Source organism: Cornus florida, unplaced genomic scaffold (assembly GCF_030987335.1).
Source record: "Cornus florida cultivar Cherokee Brave unplaced genomic scaffold, ASM3098733v1 CherokeeBrave_3.0.0_Hap2_Chr08, whole genome shotgun sequence".
In the NCBI taxonomy this organism is placed as follows: domain Eukaryota; kingdom Viridiplantae; phylum Streptophyta; class Magnoliopsida; order Cornales; family Cornaceae; genus Cornus; species Cornus florida.
The window spans coordinates 49,480,551-49,504,019 of NW_026775578.1; the positions used below are offsets into that span (position 1 = coordinate 49,480,551).

The following is a 23,469-nucleotide window of genomic DNA, read 5'->3' on the forward strand; positions in this document are numbered from 1 at the left end:
GTTTTCGCAAACATTCTTTCAAAACTTTTCCCCAAATCAGTTTTCTTTATTTTCAAAACACTTCCCTTTTTGTACCCAATGTGAATGCATGAGTGTACATGCTTGTTGATGCTAACATAGAATTGTTTACATTTCAACTGCTAATATAGAGCATTTTTTGAATTGGACATTGACATAATAATTCCCATATAACCAACATTGCAAATTATACAACTAATCAACATCATAGATGGTAATGTTCACGTAAAAAGCATATGTTGGTTCAAACATTCAAACATGTTTACAATCATTCAACAAAGCATGTGTATAGCATGTTAAGCACATATCATAAGAGGAATTTTAGATTTAGGCATGCTATTATACAAATTCAAACAAGGTAATTCACCAAAACCAAAGGAATTGAGGCTTAAAAACCTCTACCTGAAAATCAAGCCAAAACTTCTTCCTTAGCCCCCAAATTTTGAAATCCTAAGGTGGCTGAATAGAGTTATTCTTGATGTTAATTGATAACTCTAATCAAGAGGAGTAATTTCATCTTCTACGTTATATCCAAATACCTACTAAAAGAAGTTCAAAAACAAGCTTCAAGGAAGCAAAAAATGGAAGAGAAATGGTGAAAGAAGAAAAAGAAAGAAGTGGAAAGAGGAAGAAGATTCCGGAAAATGAAGAGGGTCTGCAGATGTAAGGACATATATTGTCTTCACATGCTTGGTCAAACCTTGACCAAGTGAAATGACCTTTTTACCCCTCATTTAACCACTAAATTACAAACATGCCATTACCAAGCCAAATACCAAATCTGCCCTCACATATAAGACAAACAATATGTAAAAGATTTAAATAAAGTTAGAAAATAATTTCGGATAATACAGATCTCGGCGTGGGGCCCACTCGGGACCTCCCGAACCGAAAATTCGAAAAATGTCTAAATGGTCCGAAATGTATTTCTAAGAGTTCTAAATTCAAAGAAATACTCAAAATCACTCTCGGAACTCACACAGCATATCGAATGGTGCTCGACATGCAAAACGAGGCACAAAATAAATAAATCCAAAAAATTCAAAAAATGCCAAAAAATTAGAAAATTGAGAAACATCATAGAAATGCTACTCGTCATTCTCTCTCTCACCGGAATTCACGAGACAAGTTACCGATGGATTGGAGCAGCATATCTCAAATTATTAAATTCAAATCCTAGTTCTGAAGGTACAATATCCATATTTTTTGTATTTCAGTTCTCTCTTTCTCGAATCTCTTATTAATCATTACTCTTTTTTGTTTAGATATTACTTTGATTCGAAAATTTTGTATAATTTTTTTTGTATTCTATACTCTGTTGATATTACAATCTCATTCAATTATTTATTTATTTATTTAATTGTTAACTCATTAGGCATTTGTTCTTTCTTTCTTTCTGTGTTAGTTTTTTTACAGATTCAATAGATATATCTAAAAACTCTAGTTTTTAATCTTGTGTTTGAATCAAAAGATTTGTTTTGCTGTTTACAATTTTTTTTATTTGCTGTTTTGGTTTTATTTTTTATATCTTATTTTTCTTCTTCATCGTCTTCTTTTTTATTTTTTGCTCTTTTCCCGCAAGTTGCCCTGCTCGGGCACAAAGAGTAGGTCACAACACTCTGGACTCTCTGACCCTATAATCCAATCCTAGTTATGAATTTGTTTTTTGTTGATTAATTTTTAGAACTCTGTTTGTTTGATTTAGTTTGTTGTTCTCTGTTTTCTGCTTTCATTTTATGAGTTTCTTATTATTGTTGTTTTTGGTTGCTAGTTCCCAATCTACTTTAATTGTTTGGAATTTCAGACATAAATGGTTGAATGGTATATTATTCATTTTCTTAAGTTATTGAATTATTTCAAGTGTTGCACTTGATTGTAGTTTAGCATACGTAATTTCTTGAATTATGAGAAATTATATCCCTAATGTATGAATGATGGATCTTCAGATTGTTGGGAAGATGATTTTATTTGATTCTAGTATGTTTAATATCTTAAACATTAAAATGTAGACAAATTATTTTGTTGTTATGGTAGAAATAAGATGACATGTATGACATAATAGCCGTATTTAAGAAATTTGTTACTTTATTTTCAGTTCAGCCATAAAATATATTTGTTTATGTGTTTGTTTCTTATTTTTAAAATTTATTTTTTTGTACATTGGTTAAGAAGGGTGATGGTTGACTCTAGCTATGGCACTTGAAGATAGTATTACAGAGGAATAAGTTGAGAGTCCCTACTTGTGAAAACATGTTTAACCATGCGTAGGTGGCTAGATCTCAGGATCAATAATTAAACTGAAAACTGAACTATAATGAACCACTTTAACTCCTAAATAAGCTACACTACAAGAAAAATGCTTATTAACAACCTAATATTTACATGATACATACTTATATGTTGTTAAATACTTACTTTTTACAACAATTACTTTTTATCTTAATCTACAACATTTTCAAAACCTTGTTAATATGCTTTCAAAATTTTCTTAAATTTTAGCGCGACATTTCCCTCTCTCTATTTGTTTTTCACTCCCCAACTTCTCCCTCATGACTTTTTCTCCGTCACTTGTTTCCTGCGATACAGATTCCCCCCAGGTAATTGTATTGCCTTAAATAATCGATTTCCTTACAAAACCTAGTAATTGAAATTGGATAGGGATTTACCATGGCACGAATAATCTTCGTCCTCTTTACACCATTGTTCGAATTTTGAGAATTTTTTCTTAAAGTGACTTAGAAAATGAAGAAGCTGATGAAGAATTCCGTGTTTACTTCGATTTTCTCCTCTAATTCAGTTCCTTGTAACCTTCAATAGAGCTCAAACATTCTTCGTCTTCTTCGTATCAATTCCGTTGGTGAACATAGAGTAAAGAAATCCAACGATTCGGCCTCCAGGTAAGATCGGTTGTTTCGCCTTCTTCAAATTGTTAGAGTTAGGCCAAAGGAGTTCAATTTTTGAAGAGAATGTCATCCCTACGAACAGGTTAGTGATTTCAATTTTGTTGATGTATTTACGAAATTAGGGTTGGGGCTTTGATATGTACTACGAAATTAGGGTTTGGGTTTTTAGTTTATATCTGAATCTACACTTATTGGGTAGTCTTCAACTCTTCATGCGCTTGCAGTGGTGTTTCTGGGTTGGGTTCTTATTGGTCTGCCATCTTTGATATAAAAACAAAAGCTTTTAGTTTCCAGTTATTTAGGCCCCAGCTTAGATAAGAAACACCGAGGTAAGGCTACTCTGAATAACTCCTAACAGAGTGGGCTAAATGGTTTAGATGAAATGATGAATTGGGTAGAGAATAGTTTAAAATTTGAATTTATCTCATGGCTATGTTTATTATTTTTTATTCTTTTACTGATCATTTATATTAAATTTCATAGTAGTTGATAATGGTGTTAAATATATGAATGGGGTTTTGATCAGATTGATTGTGTTTAATGATCTTAGTTATGTTGACTTTTATGTAGGCTTTTTTGCTAGTGATCTCCATGATAGAACTTTTTTTAACTCTATTTTTCAAAAACCCATGATAAAAAATTTAAAACCCTGCTTTTCTTTTGAATGGATGTAATGTAGTACATCAATTCTTTATGCATAAGTTTCAGGGACTGACTCATAAGATTAGATTTTTGATAGATTAAGGTTTACCAGTTATACAAAGGAAAAAAAGATAAATAAAAATTTGGTGATTCAATTAATACGTATATTGAATTAGTACTATATCATTGCACTTTGTTCCTTTTCTTTTTCCTCTTGTGTTTTTGTACATTCTTCATCCTGTTTTTGTTTTTGATGAATAATTATGAAAAGAAAAATTGATGACTAATTAAACACGTTCATAGAAATAAAGAGGAGGAGGTGTAGTCCCAAAGTTGCCAATTATTGCAATTCATAACCTATGCTAGGTGATCATATATTGTAGTTTTTAGTTGTGAGACAGCTTAGAAGGTGACGTTGGAATTCAAACATCATAGTTTCCTAACCAAATCTATAGTTTTCTTAAGGTATAAGAATGCACCCCTACATATGAGCCAAAATAATAATAATAAAAAAAACTGAAACTATAAAAGTTCATATAGTTAACCTATAGAATGAGAAACAAATATTATTATAATATATAATTTCAATTGATTCTACAATCCTGTTGTATGTCTTAAGCACCACTGTACAACTAGGGACACATTTGCCACAATGGGCATGACATTTCCATTGCTGTTACATTGATGATGAGTAAAACACATGTTTGTAAGCTATCTAAATAAATGAAAAATAAGAAATGATTTTTTTACATAAATGAACAAATTTGTTGTTGTCGTACTATATTGTAAGGATATATTCATTTTTATTTCTTTTTCTTTGTCTTATATCATATTCCAACTAATGAAGACATTTCAAAAGTGTTTCTTTCATGGCTTTTGACATAGTTAAATTGGATAGTAAAAATTTAACCTAGTAAGTAGACATCGAACTCCAACAACTTCATTGGCTTGATTCTTTATATGGGAATTAATAGATTGCCTTGTATTCTATGATTTGGTGGTATGAACCTATGTGTCCAACATGTATAATCACTATCAAAAATTTTGGCAGAGAAAGTGGTTTTATACAAAATTTACCATTTGCCTAATTGATGGTAAGTTAAAATAGTATCAATCAATAGTATGTTTCTATTAATTCTCTTAAAGGAAACTTCAGTCATTTAAAAAAATTGTAATTTTAATTAGGTTATCAATCATTTAAAAATTTGTAATTTTAATTAGATTAACTTCAGTCCTGTTTTATTGGAACTGCTCAAATATTGAAAAGGGTAAATGGGGATAACCCAATATCTAATTTGAGGTTTCTCATATATTATCTAAAATGTGGAGCCGGTTATTGGCAGGAAGTGAGACACTGGAGAAGGCTCTCAAGAAGACAATCTGCTAGTTATGCAAAGGATCTAGATACTTTATCCAGTGTCTTTCTAAAGAAAGGAAGCTATTATACTTTTGTGGACCTGCACATAGAGTGCTTTTTTTTTTTTTTTTTTTTTTTTTTTTTTTTTTTTTTTTATCTTCTTACTGTGTTTGAACATCCATTTTTTTTTTTAAAAAAATATTTATATTCAAACTGATTCATTTTCCAATCCAAGTGTTTATATTGGTATTGTGACTGTAATTGCTGCTCCTGTAAGCATTAAAGTTGATTTTGAAGGCAGTGGAGGCCATGCAGGCACTGTCATAATGCTATCAAAATTTAACATTGTTAATCTGGTTTAACCATAGCCATAAACCTTGGTGTCAATCTATCAGAATCCATTGGCCCTTTATGATGAATCAATAATCAAAGCAATGGAAGTTGTATCCCAAGAGCTAAACCTGACTCATAAGTTGATGATTAGCAGAGCTTATCACGACTCACTGTTCGTGGCAAGGTAAGTGAGTAATAGAAAACTCTAAATTAATAAAATCTCTGTTAGAGAATCAAAAGCTGGGAAAGGAGGGGGAATAAGGGAGGATCTTAAATCCTTAAAACTTGGTCCCATTGAGGCACGCCAATTTTTGTTTTAAGTGTCTTGTATATATAAAAGTCGGTCCAATATCTATGAAATATACAGGCATAATTTCAAAATTTTGGACTTAATAAATAGCCTTTAGATATTATTGTTTTTGAAAAAAAGAGTAAAGGAAATAAAATGCTTAGATCTAATACCTAGGCTAAGTCGGTCATTACCCTTTAAAAAGTTGAAAGGTGTTACATGTTTCCCCAAGTTTGGCTTGAATTTTCTGATATTGAAAAAAAGTTTTTGCTTGGATAAAATAGTAAGGGGTCATTGCTTGGTGCACTAGTATTCCGGTGGTTAAAATCCTGAGAATAGTCACTTTGTGTAAATTAATTATACCAAAAGTTAGATCTGTAACTAATCTGTCACTCCCAACACCCTTTGATTATGTGTACCACACTAGATAATTAACCTTTTTTATATAGTTGCTGACCATGCAATATCACATCCTTGCAGAATATCTCCGATGAGCATGATATGATATTCATTCAATGTTACAGATGCATTCTAGATTCATAATCCTTTGACAACACTAACAAGAACCAATGCACATAATGAACATACATCAATACATAATGCAAACAAAAAAATGCACACTGAATTTAATTCTATAATTTGGCAAGGGTAGCTAACTAGACCCAGTGCCAAAGATAAACACCCCTACATAAACCATCAGGTAACAGTAATTGCACATTTATTAAGTTTTTTGTAGCTTTACAAAATTAAGGCTTTAGAAGTTACTTGTATATTTGCATCCATTTGGTTTTGCAGGATATAGCCATAAACCTTAAGAATTTTCCTCCATTGATTGAGGATATTGCAAATGGGGTCAAGGTACTGGCTCTAACGCTTGCCAAGTTAGATAGCCTCTTTAAGTTGGATTGTTTATCCTTTGCAACAAACTTTTGTATTGTAGCAAGGAGAGTAAGGTATTGTCATTCCCCTTGGAGTATATCTACTAACATGAAAAAAGTAGATGAATCGAGAGTGAAACTCCTTTCTTCCATTTGTTCCGAAAGTATCATAGGTATTAACAGTGGGTTGTAGCCCCTTAGAAGAAAGAGCTTTCTATATTTTCACAGCCCACTAAGGACGATGTACTTTAAATAGTAAGATCAGGATAAAAACCATTACTCAATTTACTCACCATAACAAGAAACAATGACAATGCTGAGTACTATACCGGTTCATGAACAAACCATCCAACTAGATGAAACATCCTAGTGATTGAGTAACTCTTTTTGGTACTTGGATTGATAAATTTGTTATGCCAGACATCAGTTGAAGTATATCCTCTGCAGTATTTTTTTTTATTTTTTTATTTTCTATGTTACAAGCACTGCTATTTGTGTTCAATGGTATAGACTATTTACATTGTAATATTTCTATGTTTTTTTGTGAAAATTGTTAGTTACTAATCATAATCTTTGGGTTTTGTTGCGAATTCAGCTGTTCCTATCACGATCTGCAATCCTTGTGCGTATAAGCCTTATATCAAAAAATTCATCAGATATATTTGTATAATTATATCAAGTTAGTCTAATTACTATCTCATTTCCATTGCATGAACAAGACCACTCATTTTGAAGCTTAGGATCGTGGTTGAATTTGGAGATCAACTATATAGAATCACTCGATATGATTTAGCTTACTATCTGTAATTGGTTTTTTATTTATTTATTTTTTTTTTATGCTTTGAGATATTAAATTTTATTATAACTGATTTTGAACTAGATCTTAGAATTTTTAACTTTTGCATTAATGTTAGTTTTATTTTGACGAAAGTTTTTTTTATTTATTTTTACTTATCATCTATTTTATTGTTTGTTATACTTTTGGATAATTATATTGTTGTAATTTTTTTTTTATTATTATTATTTTTTTTATCATTATTAGTATGTTAAGATAAAAGTCCTTGTGGGAACGCAAGTGACAAAAAAGAAGTTTTACTAGTATATATATATATATTTTCAAATAAAGGTTTTTACAAGGTGCAAGTGAACCTTGTAAATATTCAACTAAGATAATAACAAGGTGAAATAAAACCTTGCATATTGTGCAATTACAACAAACGGAGGACCCTTGTAATTTTTATTTAGTTATTCACAACATTGTTTAAAACTTGCTGAAGCTATTATTTAAAACACGTAAAACACCTTGTTAATCTAACACTAATTTACAATGAACTATGTGTGTCTTGTAGATATTACTTTCACAACGTGTATGCTTCTCCTTTTACAAGGTGTCTTGAACGTTGTAAAAAATGAGGTGCTTTTACAACATGGGATTCAACAACATGCCACAATACATTGTAAATTACTTTTTTCAAGTGTTACGCTTGATTGTAGTTTAGCATACATAATTTCTTGAATTATGAGAAATTATATCCCTAATATATGAGTGATGGATCTTCAGATTGTTGGGAAAATGATTTTATTTGATTCTAGTATGCTTAATATCTCAAACATTAAAATGTAGACAAATTGTTTTGTTGTTATGGTAGAAACAAGATGACATGCATGACATAATAGCCGTATTTAAGAAATTTGTTACTTTGTTTTTAGTTCAGCTATAAAATTTCTTTGTTTATGTGTTTGTTTCTTATTTTTAAAATTCATTTTTTTGTACATTGGTTAAGAAGGGTGATGGTTGACTCTAGCTATGGTAATTGAAGATGGTATTACAGTGAGGAGGAAAGAATTGAGAGTCCCCACTCGTGAAAGCATGTTTAACCATGCGTAGGTGGCTATATCTAAGGATCAATAATTAAACTAAAAACTGAACTATAATGAACCACGTTAACTCCTAAATAAGCTAGTTCTCCGGTTCAATGATCAACCTGCATAGTGACCAATAGTAAACATTCAATATTTATTATTATTATTATTATTATTATTATATTTCAATCTGATCCTAGTTATGAAGTTGTCTTTTGTTAATTAATTTTTAGAACCTTCTCTATTTGATTTAGTTTGTTGATCTCTGTTTTCTTTTTTCTTTTTTTGAGTTTCGCATTCTAACTATTTGAACATGAAGATGAGTAGATTTCTTATACATAAACTTTGGAGGCATATTTACAATTTTGTATTTCTAAATCACATGAGAAAAGTTCTAGTTTGTCTTACATTAGAAGGGATCAATGTAATTTATCAGTATTTAAAAATGAATCATTAGACAAGGGTGTCCAATCAAAGACCACTCATAACTTACTAAATTGAAATTATGATATATAAAAATTCCTACTATTCAAGTGTTTGATAAAATGTTTATTTGAGTTGAACTTCAAAATGTTTGAATCATTGCATGGGTTAACAAAACTATGATGGGCTTTGCGTAGAACAAATTATAAACAAGATCTTTTTAGGCAGTTGGAAAGTGTTATTTTGTATAAAAAAAAAATTGTTTCAAAACCAAATAGAGCATATGGTAATTAAATATACCCTTTCTCTTTAAGGATGGAAATAAAAAAGCCACTTCAATGAGACAAATACGAAATTTTTTGGATACATAAATTAAGGTACCTATTGTAAAATGCTTATCCTTTTGACAAAAATAAAGCTTATGAGTAAAAAATGAGCTAATGAGTTAACATTTTTTGTGCTTGATAAATAGAGTGAGCAAACAATACCAAGGAGTTAAAATCTTTTTGGATTTTGCATTTGCTAATGTAGCCAAAGATTGGATGATACTGTGCCTATGTGTTAAGTGTTGCAATTGCTTGTGAAAGTGTCTGATGAGCGCTGAAAAGTACGCATTTAAAACCCTTAAGATTAGGTATTTTAGAACCTTTATCTATCTTACTTTCCCGTTTTAGACTAATTTCATATTATTGTTCTTTTTAGGTGCTTATCCCCAATATAAGCAAATTCAGCCAAATAAGAGCTTAAAAGAAGCTAACTCAAGCTGGATGGAAGAAAGGAGCAAAGTGGAAGTAGAATGAAGCAAAGTGTGGAAATCAACATGTTCGATCGATCTCAAGAATACTTCGATCGATCAAAAGTTCATCGATCTAGACTCTCCAAGATGGATCCAAGCCCTGTTGTCCCTATCCAAAGATCCCACAAAGTTCGATCGATCCAACAATTCTCAGATCGATCGAAAAGATTCCATCTTATCCTTTTGTACCACCCTACCTACCACTTTTGTCTCTTTTCCCAAAATATCTCAAATTTGTCCTTATCCAAAAAGGCGCCGCCACGAGAGGATCGATCCAGCCTAAGTTTGATAGATCTTAGCCATGTTCGATCAATCACAGCACAGGTTCGATCTATCGAACCCTCTTACATGCGAATTAAATTAATTTCCAACTCATTAAAAGTTGTCTCATTGTGCAATATACGAGCCTAGACCATTGGGTGTGACATTTGAGCTACCTATATAAGGAATATGAGCCACTTTTACACATAGTCTTGGATATGCTTTTTAGAGTAGAAATATACAATTCTTAGAGAGGGAGAAAAGAGAAGAGGAGGCCAGAGACATATTTTAAAGAGGTTTTCCATCTTCTTCAAGAAGAAGAGCACTTCTACCATGGAGATAGCCCTTGAGGGTTGGAGGACACCATTCATGAGTGGCTAGACATCCTCTTGGGGATAGAGTTAGCCCTAAGCATGCTTTCTTTACCTTGGTTTATGTATTTTTGAGGGGATTTGTGTTGTAATACATGTTTTGACATATTTATTTACATAGATCTTATTTATTAAATGATTTGTGTGGTTTAATTCTTCCAATTGATCATTTCATTCTATCCATATGTTTATGTATGCTAGAATAGATGTTCATATGTTTATCTCTATCTCTTGTGTTATTGATGCATGTCTATGTGTGTTGATGCTATAGATCTAGAGATTGTCAAGATATAGTGCTTAATAGAATGCTCTTATGGTTTATTTGATGGTTCATACTCATTTCTTGATGGATTGTATCTCTCCCTTAGTTTAATTAGTTTAATTTCCATGTCATTAGTTTAGATGTAGTGTAGTTACCTTAGTTGTTAAATGGGAGGACAATTCATGCTTGTTGTTTGATGTTCCATACTTATGAATGCAAGTAGTATATTTCTTTAATTATGTGATGTGTTTGGATTGTGAGGTTAAAGAAGGATTAATGACTTAATTTGATGTATTGTGCTATTCATTGTATTGTTTAGACAATATATACTTAATTGGTCATCTATACTTGTTAAAACAACCACACACACTCATTATTGTTGCAACATATGTTTTCCCCCTCATTAATTGTGAATTGAGTATATAGAAAAGTGATACTTAGTGGTGATCTCTAAGTCCCAAAATCTCTCTCTGTTATTTTCTTTATCCTTTAATTACTTGTTTTACATTGAGTTTGCTTAATCTTAATTGTAGTTTAATCAACCAAACAATCTACCTTTGATCACTCGACTTACTAACCCTAAGCATTGTTTCCATTACTAGTAGCCCTCTAATCCCTTGGGACGATCCCTACTCACTCTTGCTACGTTAGTAGTAGTGGTAGTAGTGATTTTTATAAATTTAAACTTGACCCAAAAGATTTTTCTTGAACCTACATTCACTGCATTATTTTGGCGTATAGAAACGGCCGAGACACCTTCAGTGTCGTCAAGGTGCACTAGATGATATTATTATTGAAGGTTTTTTTTTTTTTTTTTTTTTTTTTTTTTTTTTTTTTTTTTTGTTTGCAGAATTACGCACATTGGGTGAATCATGAGAAAAGAAAATCTTTTGCAGTTACTAATCAAACAGTAGAGAATGAGGACTTAAATCAATAAGATGACATGCATGAGATGTTGCATGAAGCATTGGGAGTAAGAAGGACTGAAGATGAGATGTATGATTTGAGGCATGAAACTAAAGAGAGGCCTAATATTGAGGCTAAAAGGTTTTTCAAATTGGTAGAAGATGTGAGTATGAATTGTACCCTGGATGTAAAAAGTTCACAAAGTTATCTTTCATTGTTCAACTGTTTTGTTTAAAATGTCATGGTGGATGGAGTAACAAGACATTCACAATGTTACTCGAGATGTTAAAAGACGCATTTTAAAGGCTTAACTACCGAAATCATTTTATGAAACTAAAAAGCTAATTGGAAAATTGTGCTAGAGTTACAACAAAATTGATGTGTGTACCAATGACTGCATGTTGTATTGGAATGAGGCTACCAATGATGAGTCATATGCCATATACGGTACATTTAAATGAAAAGGCATGTCTGATGGGGAGTCCTTCTCTTCCTTTAAAAAAAGTGCATAAAGTCCCTATAAAAGTACTAAGTCACTTCCCTTTGATACCACAATTGTAAAGGTCGTTTATGTCATCAAAGATTGCATCCTTAATAAGCTGGCATGCAGAAAGGCGTATAAATGATGGATTTTAAGGCATCATGCTGATTCTTGTGCATGTAAATTTTTTGACTATGATCACCCTAAGTTCTTTCACGAATTTAGTAATGTAAGACTTGGGTTATCAAGTAACGGATTTAATCCTTTTAAAACTATGAGTACTTTCTACAGTAGATGGTCTATTCTCGTAATGCCATACAACTTGCCCTATTTGATTTGCATGAAACAATCAAAATTTATAATATCGTTACTTATTCCCGGACCCAAAGGGCCCGATGATGATATTGATGTGTATTTGTAATCATTGATAGACGAGTTAAAAGAATTTTAGGAGGTTTATGTGGTCACATTTGATGCATTAAGTAACACCATGTTTCAAATGAAAGCAGGATTGCTTTGGACTTTTAGTGATTTTTTAACTTTTCAATATTTGTCCGGGTGGGGCACTAAAGGGAATTTGGTGTGTCCATCCTATAACAAGCACAAATGCTCCCAATGGTTGGAAAACTGTCATAAGTATTATTTTTTGGGTCATCGTTGCTTCATTGAGCCAAATCATAAGTTTCGAGGTAATAAATACTCATTCGATTGTAACCAAGAACGAAGAGATCCCTTTAAACCACCTAGTGGGACCGATGCATTAGAACAATTGCAAGGTCAAAACATTACATTTGGCAACTTAGATCGTCATAGGGTGAGAAAAGTGGTGTAAAAAATGATGAGGGGAATCTTATACTCAATTGAAAAAAGAGAAGCATCTTTTTTGAGTTAGAGTACTCGAAGACCAATTTAATTCGATATAATTTGGATGTCATGCACATTGAAGATAATGTTTGTGATAGTTTGGTTTAAACACTTCTAAATATGATAGAAAAAGCAAAGACATATGAAGGCCCATCTTGACTTACAAAACATTGGTATTAGATCATCTCTCTACCCAGTGCAAACTGAAGGAAACATAATATTTTTGCCTCCCACATGTTTCTCTTTATCATGGGATGAGAACGAATGATGTGTGAAGTTTTGAAGAATGTAAAAGTCCTAGATGGATATGCTGCATCAAATATTTCTCAATGTGTGAATTTAAAAAGTGCAAGATATCGGAGCTCGATCAAGAGCCTTGATTGCCACATTTTATTGCAACAGCTACTTCCATTGGCTATACGAAAGGTCCTACCTAAAGATATCGTTACTGTACTAATTGAATTTGTGGGTTATTTAGGGGATTATAGTCAAAAGTTGCACATCCTAAAGACTTTTAAGTTGTTGAAGTTGGCTCGATTTTTCTTCGTACTTTGTCACTTGAAAATGATCTTTTTACCCTCCTCTTTTGACATTATGGTGCATTTGACCATTCATATTACACTAGAAGCAAGACTTGGTGGACCGGTACACTATCGTAACATTTATCCTATTAAGAGGCATGTATAAATTCTTTGAAAGTTAATAAATTTAAATATGGTATGCAATACATTGCAATGAAACTTAAATGTTAAAATGAATTAATATTTTTGTTGATAGGTATTTATGTCGGCTAAATGATTATACGCGTAATAGAAGTCGGAGGGTTCAATTGCTAAAGGGTACCTAGCAGATCAATGTTTGACATTTTGTTCACGGTATTTAGACGGTGTTAAGACAAGGCTTAACTGACCATTAGAAATTTTGTGGATTATAATTTTGATTCTTACAGAGGATCTTCAGTATTTTCATTAATATGTAGTCCTTTTGTTAATATTGAGATATTTAGTTTGGATCGGATAACATTAACACAAGTAGATCAATACGTGTTATTCAATTGTGAAACTACTATCCCATTTCAAATGTAAGTTAAGTATTTAAGTATTTGAAAGGTGTTTTCAATACAATTTTATTGTATAACTTATGGATTTTACATCAAATTAGGAAGTATCAATATGAAATTAAGGCACAAAATCGTAGAGCACGACGAATGGATTTACAACACCTTCATAATGAAACATTTCACAAACAGTTTAATACTCATGTAAGTATTCAATACCATTCACAGTGTTTTTTTTTATGTTATGTTGATTGTATTAACTTTACACATAGATGTAGAGTAACATTTTTCAAACTAAACAGGTCTATCAATTATTGGATGTCGAAGATAAACATATTTAAGAAGAAGTTAGATGGATAACTCATGGTCCTGATCCTGTAACAAAAAGATATAGGGGCTATATAGGGAATGGATACCGATTTTACATAAAAAAAAAAAAGTGAGAAGAAAAGAAAAAGACAAAATAGCGGGGTCATTGTCATTGTAAAGACATCGAGTTAAGAGATAGAAACCCCGTTGATGGAGATGCCAGCTACTACAATATTTTGACTGACATAATTAAATTAACATATTTTGCACGGTTGAAGGTTGTCTTATTTAGGTGTGACTGAGTTGATGTTTTGAATCTGGGTAGGGGTTAAGAAAGACCCATTTGATTCTATATTGGTGAATCTATGCAGGCTCAATAACTGTCCTATATAAATAATCAGTTAAGCTTCATTCAACAATGACCTAGTTCATCTAATGATCACTCTAGTGTGGGTAGTATAGGTATATCCTAACTTCCACTAAGAAATAATAAGTATATACAAAATAAGTAGGTCTCAGGAGTACCTAGAACAACAGGCTCATCAATATACCTGTTCTATGCATACTCAACAATTGTTACCTACAAACAACCGGTCAAGCTCTACTCAACAACATAATCAATACATCAACTATGTACAAACTCAGCAGTAGAATCAACGCACTTCCTCTACAAACAATCAATTAAGGTCCACTCAACAACAACCTAGTTCTTCTCATGATATTCATTTTTTTTTTTTACTAGTTGGGGACACACACACTGCCTTCACTGAAATTCGAACTCCTGACTTCCCTTTGAAAAGTAGAAGTCTTGTACCAACTAATCGATGCTTACTTACTAGTATATAGTTAGTGGTTTCTCATAAACATTTTGACCACCTTAACTGAACCGATTGGAACTTTATAGTTTAACAAAATTATTTTTTTTATTTTTTTTTATTTTTTTATTTTTATTTTTTATTTTTTAATTACATTTACATCATACCCTCAAAAAATCAATTGATTCATTATGCATGGTGCATCGTTACATTAATTCACTCAAGAAGCTTTTATAAGCAAAGTCTTTACTTTTTCATTCAGTGCATAGTCTACTGTAACCGTTGTTGTTACCTGAAGTTATATAATGTGTCTGGATTTGGTTCATAAATTTGTTACCTGAAGTCAGTAGGATTTGCTATGGTATATTTGGATCTGGTTCATGAATTCTCTTCTTGTTATCATGCGACTAATTTCTAAATTTTTAGTTAACCCGACATAAATCAAAAGAAAACATGATATGAATTCATATTATGTTCAAATGTCTTAAGTTTCCTTTGACTGTTTTATTATGGTATCCAAGTAGTGTTGAGCCTGGTGATCTCTTAATAAGATGTTCAATAAAGTATATCAAAAGTACCTGAGTAGCATTGTAGAAATTTTCTAACATTTGCTAGTATTCTTCGTACTTAGTTTTATTAAGCACCTAAAGTATGTAGATTTCTCTATTTACCTAAGTTAGTAAAGTGGCATTTTTCTCTTATTGTAGGTACTTGTTGGTGACATTGACGTAGATACCACGCTACATAATTTTTGCTTCATTAAAAATGAAGAAGAACCATATTAATGCAAACTATTATATACATTGATAGAGAGTTGAAAAAGTGTTTATTTATTCTTTTTGTTTAAATTGCTCCATGTGGACATATGATTTACTAAAAAATCAAATATCATGTTTCATTAGGCATAAACACAAGCACAAAATAGACAGTTATAAAAGGGTCTTTGGCAGCACATATTATTGTTGCAAAAGGTAGAATAGGCAACCATCATAACTATTGCCTATTGTCCCTAAGGTATCAGTCATGACTGTTGTTATTGAGTGCAAAGTTCTCCCAATGGTCCATTTGGTTGCAGACAGTTTGGCAGCTAATATCAGCATGTTAAAGGGCTATGACAGCTATTTTTATCATGTTTAACAGTATGTATATCTACTTTTATTTTATGTTTTTGTTATAGTGCACATTTTAACCATTCATATGTTTAGTATGAAATTTAAAGTGGGAATGACCATTCTTTTGGAATAAAAATATTTCAAGAAATAAAATCTATTTCACAACTAAACTTATGGAATGACAATTCCATTCCCAAGTAAATTTTTTTAAAAAATCAAGTTTCCAAAAAACCCTAATATTCCTAGTCCAAAAGCCACCACCACTACCATAACTACCTTCCATTACTGCCATTTCCACCATTACCATTGCCACTGCCACCACTGTCGTCACCTTCCACCACCATTGTCGCTGCAGTCACCACTACTGCCACCTCCAATGCCTTCCATCACAACCAACTTTACTGCTTTCCACTACCGTCAACATTACTGCCACCGCCTTTCACCTAGACTGTCGCCGCCATCACCTCAACTACCTTCTACCACCTCCATTACCTTCCACCACCACCATCGCACTACCATTGCTGTCACCACCACTGCCATCACTACTGCCTTCCACCACCACGACCACCTTCCACTGCCATCACCTACATCACAGCAACCTTCCATCACTGCCACTACCTTCTACCACCACTACCACTATTGCTTTTTGGCCGCCACCGCCTTCCTCCATCACCGCTTACCAATTCCACCACCAACACCTACAACATCGTCTTCCACCTCCACCACCATCACAAGTTCTTTTTTAAAAATTATAACATAATGTTATTTTAATAATTTAATTTATATCACTGAGAAGGGTATTTTGGAGAATTTAATTTGAAAGTCACTACATTTTAGGTTTTAAATTGATCCAATTAAACATTAGAATGATTATTACCATTCCATTCCTACATCATTTTGTAGTTGCAACTAAATAGTAGAATGTGAATGACCATTCCATTTGATTCTCATTCTCATTTGCATTCCATTCTATTTCTTTTCTGCACACTAAATGCAACATGAAATGATAGTATTCGTGTTTGGAAAAAGGTAAAGTTGAGAAAATAATAGAAATGATAACAACCAAATTACCTTTATAAGACTGGATTTTTTTTTTCCTAGGTTCACTTGTTGGGAAAAGAAAAATCAATGGCATGCGTTGGGTCGAAAAAAGATAAGTATGTTTTCTGGAATGCTCTTTTGTTAATTTTGGAATCATAAAAGTGCTACTTAACTCACTATCACTTCTTTCCAAATCTTTCAATTTTTGAGAGGATAGCACGAAGGATTTGGAGGGAAAAAATCAATGGCATGAATTGGGTCGGAAAAAGATAGGTATGTTTTCCGGACTATTCTTTCGTTAATTTTGGAAGCATGAAAGTGTTACTTACTTTACTATCATTTATTTCCAAATCTTTCCTTTTTTGGAAAGATAGCATATGAAGGATTTGGAGAGATAGCTATCCAAATCTCTCTCAAACCTTTCTTTTCTCTCCATAAAAAGCAACCCAAACACAAGCCTCACTATAATTTCTTTTTTATTTATTTTTTTCCCCAACTTTTCTTTTCTTTTCTCTTTAAATCCCTTCAGATCATTCAATCCCAACCAACCATAATCGTCCTCCAGCGAAGCCACCTGATCAAGCCAACTGAAGAGACGATTTGACGGAGTCCGTCTTCTTCATCACCCGACTGTGGGTAAAGACCAGGTCTTTGCATTTGAATTGTGGGATTGGGTATTGGGCCTCTTGTATGGGCTTCAATATCTTAGGCTCTTGTATCATGGGTTGTTTGAGTCCTTTGGGCTAGCTCTTCATGTTCCATTGGTTAGCTATTGCTAGCCTTCTACTGTTCCCATTCCTTTAATTGAAATTTAACTTTCAAAAAAAAAAAAAAAAAACTAAGCCTAAAAGTATTTTTCGAAAGTAATTCGTTTGCTTGATTCAATTATTGATCAATCAATTGAATGAACATGGAGACATTTCTTCTTTAACCTCTCAGTTGAATAAATAGAGAAACACATTCGGGATGTTGCAACTGTCAAAAGCTAGAAAGTCACATAGGATTTGTGGGTTAGTGTAAATACAATCGGTCGATACACTACGTATCGGTCGGTTCGAAATTCTTTTTCAAGAGTTGGATACCATTATACATTATCAATTTACACCAATAATATATATATAGTACAGTAGTATTTTTTTCATTAAAAAAATACAATTATATATATATTAAAATATAAACAAGGAATATTTACTAGCAAACTGATTTTTTTCGATACCATATATATCACACACAACTCAAATAGTATATACAATAAATCATAAGAATTACCCACCTAATTAGATAGATAAGTCAAAATATTTTTTTATTATTTAATCATTAACAGATCGAGACCTGATAATAATAATAATAATAAAAAGAAACCAATGACAATTGGAGGGAGACAAAGTACTTAATTTCAAACCACCAAGATATGAACAAAGTACTGAAAGAATGAAACAAATCTAATGACCGCTTACGGCTGATGAAACCTAGAATACAAAGAATAAACCATATCAAGTCACAATCAAATGTATATTTGCTACCCAAAAGAAAAATTCTTTAAATTAATACTCCATTATTACTTTTACAATATGTGTCTAATTAAGTAGAATTACTATATGTGTCTAATTAAAATTTGAAATACATAAAACTCTTTTTAGTATTAGTCTTCGTAGCTCGTCCTCCACCACTCCCTCCTGATCAGTGAACAGAGGTGAAGCATCAGGGGGCTGGAAGCTTAGTTACCGGAATTGTTAGGACATACATTTCTAACGGTTAACGCCGTTAGCAACGGCTATCCTCCATATTGTTGCTGAGGATTCTCTTCCTCGTTGTTGTTCCCCTCTTTTGGGTTTGGCTACTATGTATCTTCTTTAATTTGGTTGGCCTTTTCCTGTTTGGGTTAGCTTTTTGTGTTCCTTTTCCCTCTGGGCCTCTCTTGGGCCCTTTGTATCTCTTTATTATTATTAATATATTTGCTTAACCATTCCAAAAAAAAAAACATTGCAAAGCAATGAAACTGACTTTGTGCTTAATTCTTCTATGCTAAGTCACACCATTTTTAACAGGTGTTGCTTTCACATTCCGAGCGAACTCCCGCTTTTCTGTGAGCGCTCTTGTTCAAATTTTCATTGTTTATAATTTAATTTTGCCGCTCTCACGCTTTCGCTTTTGAATTTGATCTCGCTTCCGATTTATGTGACTTAACTTCTCTGTCTAATTTAAACTATTTCTTTTTCTTTTTCAATTTTTCCCTTTTTTTTTTTTTTTTTTTGAAAAAAACTCTGAGCTAGGCATATGCTTAATTTTTCAAAGCAGAATAAAGAATATACTGAGATATCCTCTCCCTAAATTCCTTGTTGACACCCCCCAGAACCTAGTTTTTGACGAGTCTTAATTTATACTTGATCCCTAGTATTGCTTCCCGCCAAAACTCCAACTATTTAATGTGCCATAGACTTCAAGAAATTTTCAGCAACACAATTAATCCCATTGACAGCAAAAATGTCTTCAAACAATCTTGCAGTGCTCAATGCCCTTGACTCTGCACGTACCCAATGGTACCATGTCACGGCCATCGTCATTGCCGGAATGGGCTTCTTCACAGATGCTTATGATCTTTTCTGTATCTCCACTGTCTCCAAGCTCTTGGGTCGCCTTTATTACTATGACCCTCACTCCCTCAAGCCCGGGAAGCTCCCTCAGCAAGTTAACAACTGTGTTGTTGGTGTTGCCCTAGTCGGAACCCTAACCGGTCAGCTCGTCTTTGGCTGGCTTGGGGACAAGCTAGGCCGGAAAAAAATCTACGGTGTCACCCTCATTCTCATGGTCATCTGTGCCATTTGCTCCGGCCTATCTTTTGGCACCTCGCCTAAATCTGTCATTGCAACCCTATGTTTCTTCAGGTTTTGGCTAGGGTTTGGCATTGGAGGAGATTATCCACTCTCCGCCACCATCATGTCGGAGTACGCTAACAAGAAGACTCGTGGGAAGTTCATCGCCGCCGTCTTTGCCATGCAAGGGATGGGTATCATCTTCGCCGGACTAGTGTCCATGAGTCTTTCCAGGATATTCCTCAGGTATTACGAAGGTCCGACGTTCCGTGAGGATCGTATTCTCTCAACCGAGCCGGCGGGGGACTACATGTGGCGGATTGTGTTGATGCTCGGAGCTCTTCCAGCGCTTCTGACATACTACTGGAGGATGAAGATGCCAGAAACCGGTCGTTACACTGCTCTTATAGAAGGAAATGCCAAACAAGCCGCTATCGATATGGGTAGGGTTCTGAAAATTGATATCCAGGCTGACGGTGAGAAGTTGAGTCAGTTTAAGGCCTCTAATGACTACACACTATTCTCCTCGGAATTCAACCGTCGACATGGACTTCACTTAATAGGTATTGTCATGTAACTTAGTTATAGGGTATGCTTGATTTAATTTTTAAAAAACACTTCTCGAAAAACAAAAAAAAAAAAAAATGAAAAAAAAAAGATAATTATAAGAAAACAGTTCTCTCATATTAAGCCTGTTTTTTAGTTAAGTTTTCAGAAAATAATTTTAAAAAACGTGTAAAAACAGGTTTTTGTAAGATTTTAGATTTTCAGTTCTTCAAAACTGAACAAAACAAACCATATTCTATAACTTTCTGTTTATATTTATGTGTGATTATATTTTTTTTAAACATTTGTTTCAATTATAATTATTATAGCGATCGTTTGCTTATTTATATTTTCTAATAGGTACCATGAGCACATGGTTCTTGTTGGACATAGCCTTCTATAGCCAAAACCTAGCTCAGAAGGATATATTTCCGGTTATGGGTCTCACCAATAAAGATATTAATGTCAGTGCTCTCAGAGAGGTGTTCGAGACTTCACGTGCCATGTTCGTGGTTGCCTTGCTCGGAACCTTCCCCGGCTACTGGTTCACCGTGGTTTTCATAGAAAGCATTGGCCGGTTCTACATTCAGCTAATAGGGTTCTTGATGATGTCTGTCTTCATGCTTATTATGGGGATCCAATATGAATACCTTAAGAAAGAGGAGCATAAATGGATTTTTGCATCTTTATATGGACTGACCTTCTTCTTTGCCAATTTCGGTCCGAACAGTACCACTTTCGTGCTTCCGGCGGAGCTGTTTCCGACGCGGCTGAGGTCCACGTGTCACGCATTGAGCGCTGCGGCCGGGAAAGCCGGGGCGATGATTGGTGCGTTCGGGGTGCAGAGCTACACATTGAGTGGGAACCCTAAAAAAATTAAGCATGCCATGATGGTGCTGTCATTCACAAACATGCTAGGGTTTTGTTGCACATTCTTGGTGACCGAGACTAAAGGGCGATCGTTGGAGGAAATCTCAGGGGAGGATGGCAGCAAGAATGAAACTCATAAGACCAACAGACTGGCCGTCAGTGAGTAGTGCTTGCCGGTGAGCCTCATTGGATTGAGACTGGACAATTGTAACTGTAGTAAATGAAATTATAAAAAAACATTAACTTTTGCTTATTACGATGACTCGAGTTTTTTTAAATCTGTATTGTTGTATATTGTTGTAAAATGCCGTTTCCATTCATATAATTTTTTTGAGTATGTCACTTATCAAGGAGATTGATCTTATTCCGCAAGTCTACCACAAGTGAATAATTAAGGGCGAGGTCAGTTGTTGTGGGACAATTCAAATTCAAATTAGAATTCCCAGGCCATGACCAGCCATACCCTCAACCATTGACCACACTTACTCTGCAAAAGCATCCAATCCAAATAAATTTTCACCCAACAACCCTATGTAAGATATATATATATATATATTTTATATTCGTGGCTCACATGATTTGAACATGTGATTTACTTCTATTATTTAGTGATTAAATAAAATAAATATCCAATTAATATTAAGACAAATTTCTCAAAACCCCCACTGCTTACAAAAAATAATCATAAAACTCTAACCAGTTTAAAAAACCCCCAACAATATAACAACGTTATCATTTTATCCCAACTCTGTTAATGAACCGTTAAAGGTATGTGAAATGACTAAATTACCCTTATGATATTTCACTTTATTTAAAAAATCAAAAAATCATATTTTACAAATTACAATATTATCCTTTTGGTTTAATCCAGCAGTGTAATTAACAATTACAATTAACAATTAATTACAATCCGGCGAGATTTGACAGTTTATTCACCGCCAGAGATTTGACTTCTTCGGCAAGATTAAGGTGGAAAATATATTGACTCAGGTAGAGAAAGTGTTACTCTGATTTTCTAATGAGGAAATTTTACGCCGTATGGTACTTTCCTTTCTCATATATATATATATATATATGAGAAAGGAAAGTACCATACGGCGTAAAATTTTCTCACCAGCATTCCATTTTGAGGAGTTGGATTTTGGGAATTCCATTCTAAGTTTGAGAATTTCTCAGCCTTTTTTCTCTACAAATAAATTCTCGGATGGAGCGGTAAAGCATTCATCTTTAGACACATAATGATCGAAAACAGATATGGTAAACTCAATCTTGTAATTAGTGTGTGAGATATTTTTGACGAAAGGAACAACAAAAGTCACCTAAGATATGAAACATAAATTAACATTATTTAACACTGAGAAAGACTTACTTGCAATTCACTTCTGATCTTTTTAGTTAGAGAGAGAACAAAAGTGCAGCGAAATCTTGAAGGCCGCTGGAAAATCAAGAGCTACTGATGAACACGAATTTTAATAAAATGTTACCATTGAATGTGTGAAAATCCAGCGGTGTCTTCGACGGGAAACTGGGTTTTCTGGCCTTGGGTCTAAGAATGTGTTAAAATCCGGTGGTATTTTCCGGTGAGGTGCAGACAACGGCGAGGGCTTGTAGGAGGAGCCGATTAGGGATTTGAAAGCGGGAAAGAAAGGTCACTGGTTGGTGTAGTTGCCGTTTGATCTTCTACTTCTTCTTGAGAGAGAGACATTTGACATGTTTGGCGGTAGGTAACCGAATCTGAGATTAAGATGGTGAGAAAAGGGGAGGGAAAAGAAATTAAAGGTTGGTAGAGGGAGAGGAGAGTCAGAAGGAGAGGGAGCTAGCGAGAGAGATGATGATACCACGTTGTAGCAAGTCGATCAAAAATCTATCAAAAATGCTGATTCCAAGTTGCAGCAAATCGATCTCAAGAGTGGGAATCTGATTGCGGCTTGGATTGATTACAAGAATGATCAGAGGGCATTGGATGTGGTCTTGAGTTATTCAAGTTTCAAAATGAAAGCTCTGCGAATGTGTGCCACATTCAAATTACAACCAAGAACAAAATTATTCATTGGGTTTCTGTATGTTGTAGTATTTTAATTATAAATTGACACCCGAAATCAAGAACTTCACTCTAATAAACTAATAGATCGTAAATGCTATAATTTTTTAATTATAAATTGCCACCCAAAATCAAGAAAATGGGATAAACTAGGGTTTCCTAAAACTATTGCACGCATGGAGGAGAGAAGGGATGCTTGGGGGTATTTTTGGAATAAC

General features: G+C 33.5%; 2 protein-coding genes across 2 annotated transcripts; both read left to right on the forward strand.

The window, feature by feature from the left end:
- Positions 1–19,518: 19,518 nt before the first annotated feature.
- LOC132268636 (low affinity inorganic phosphate transporter 4) lies at positions 19,519–20,558 on the forward strand. The gene is given in 2 exon segments (XM_059769457.1): positions 19,519–19,551; positions 19,553–20,558. Coding segments are annotated over 2 exon segments (852 nt in total). The 3' UTR covers positions 20,372–20,558.
- A 147-nt stretch (positions 20,559–20,705) lies between these two features.
- Positions 20,706–21,377, forward strand: LOC132270205 (low affinity inorganic phosphate transporter 4-like). The gene has a single exon (XM_059771400.1). The coding sequence runs from the start codon at positions 20,706–20,708 to the stop codon at positions 21,375–21,377; it is 672 nt and encodes a 223-aa protein (XP_059627383.1).
- Positions 21,378–23,469: the final 2,092 nt, after the last annotated feature.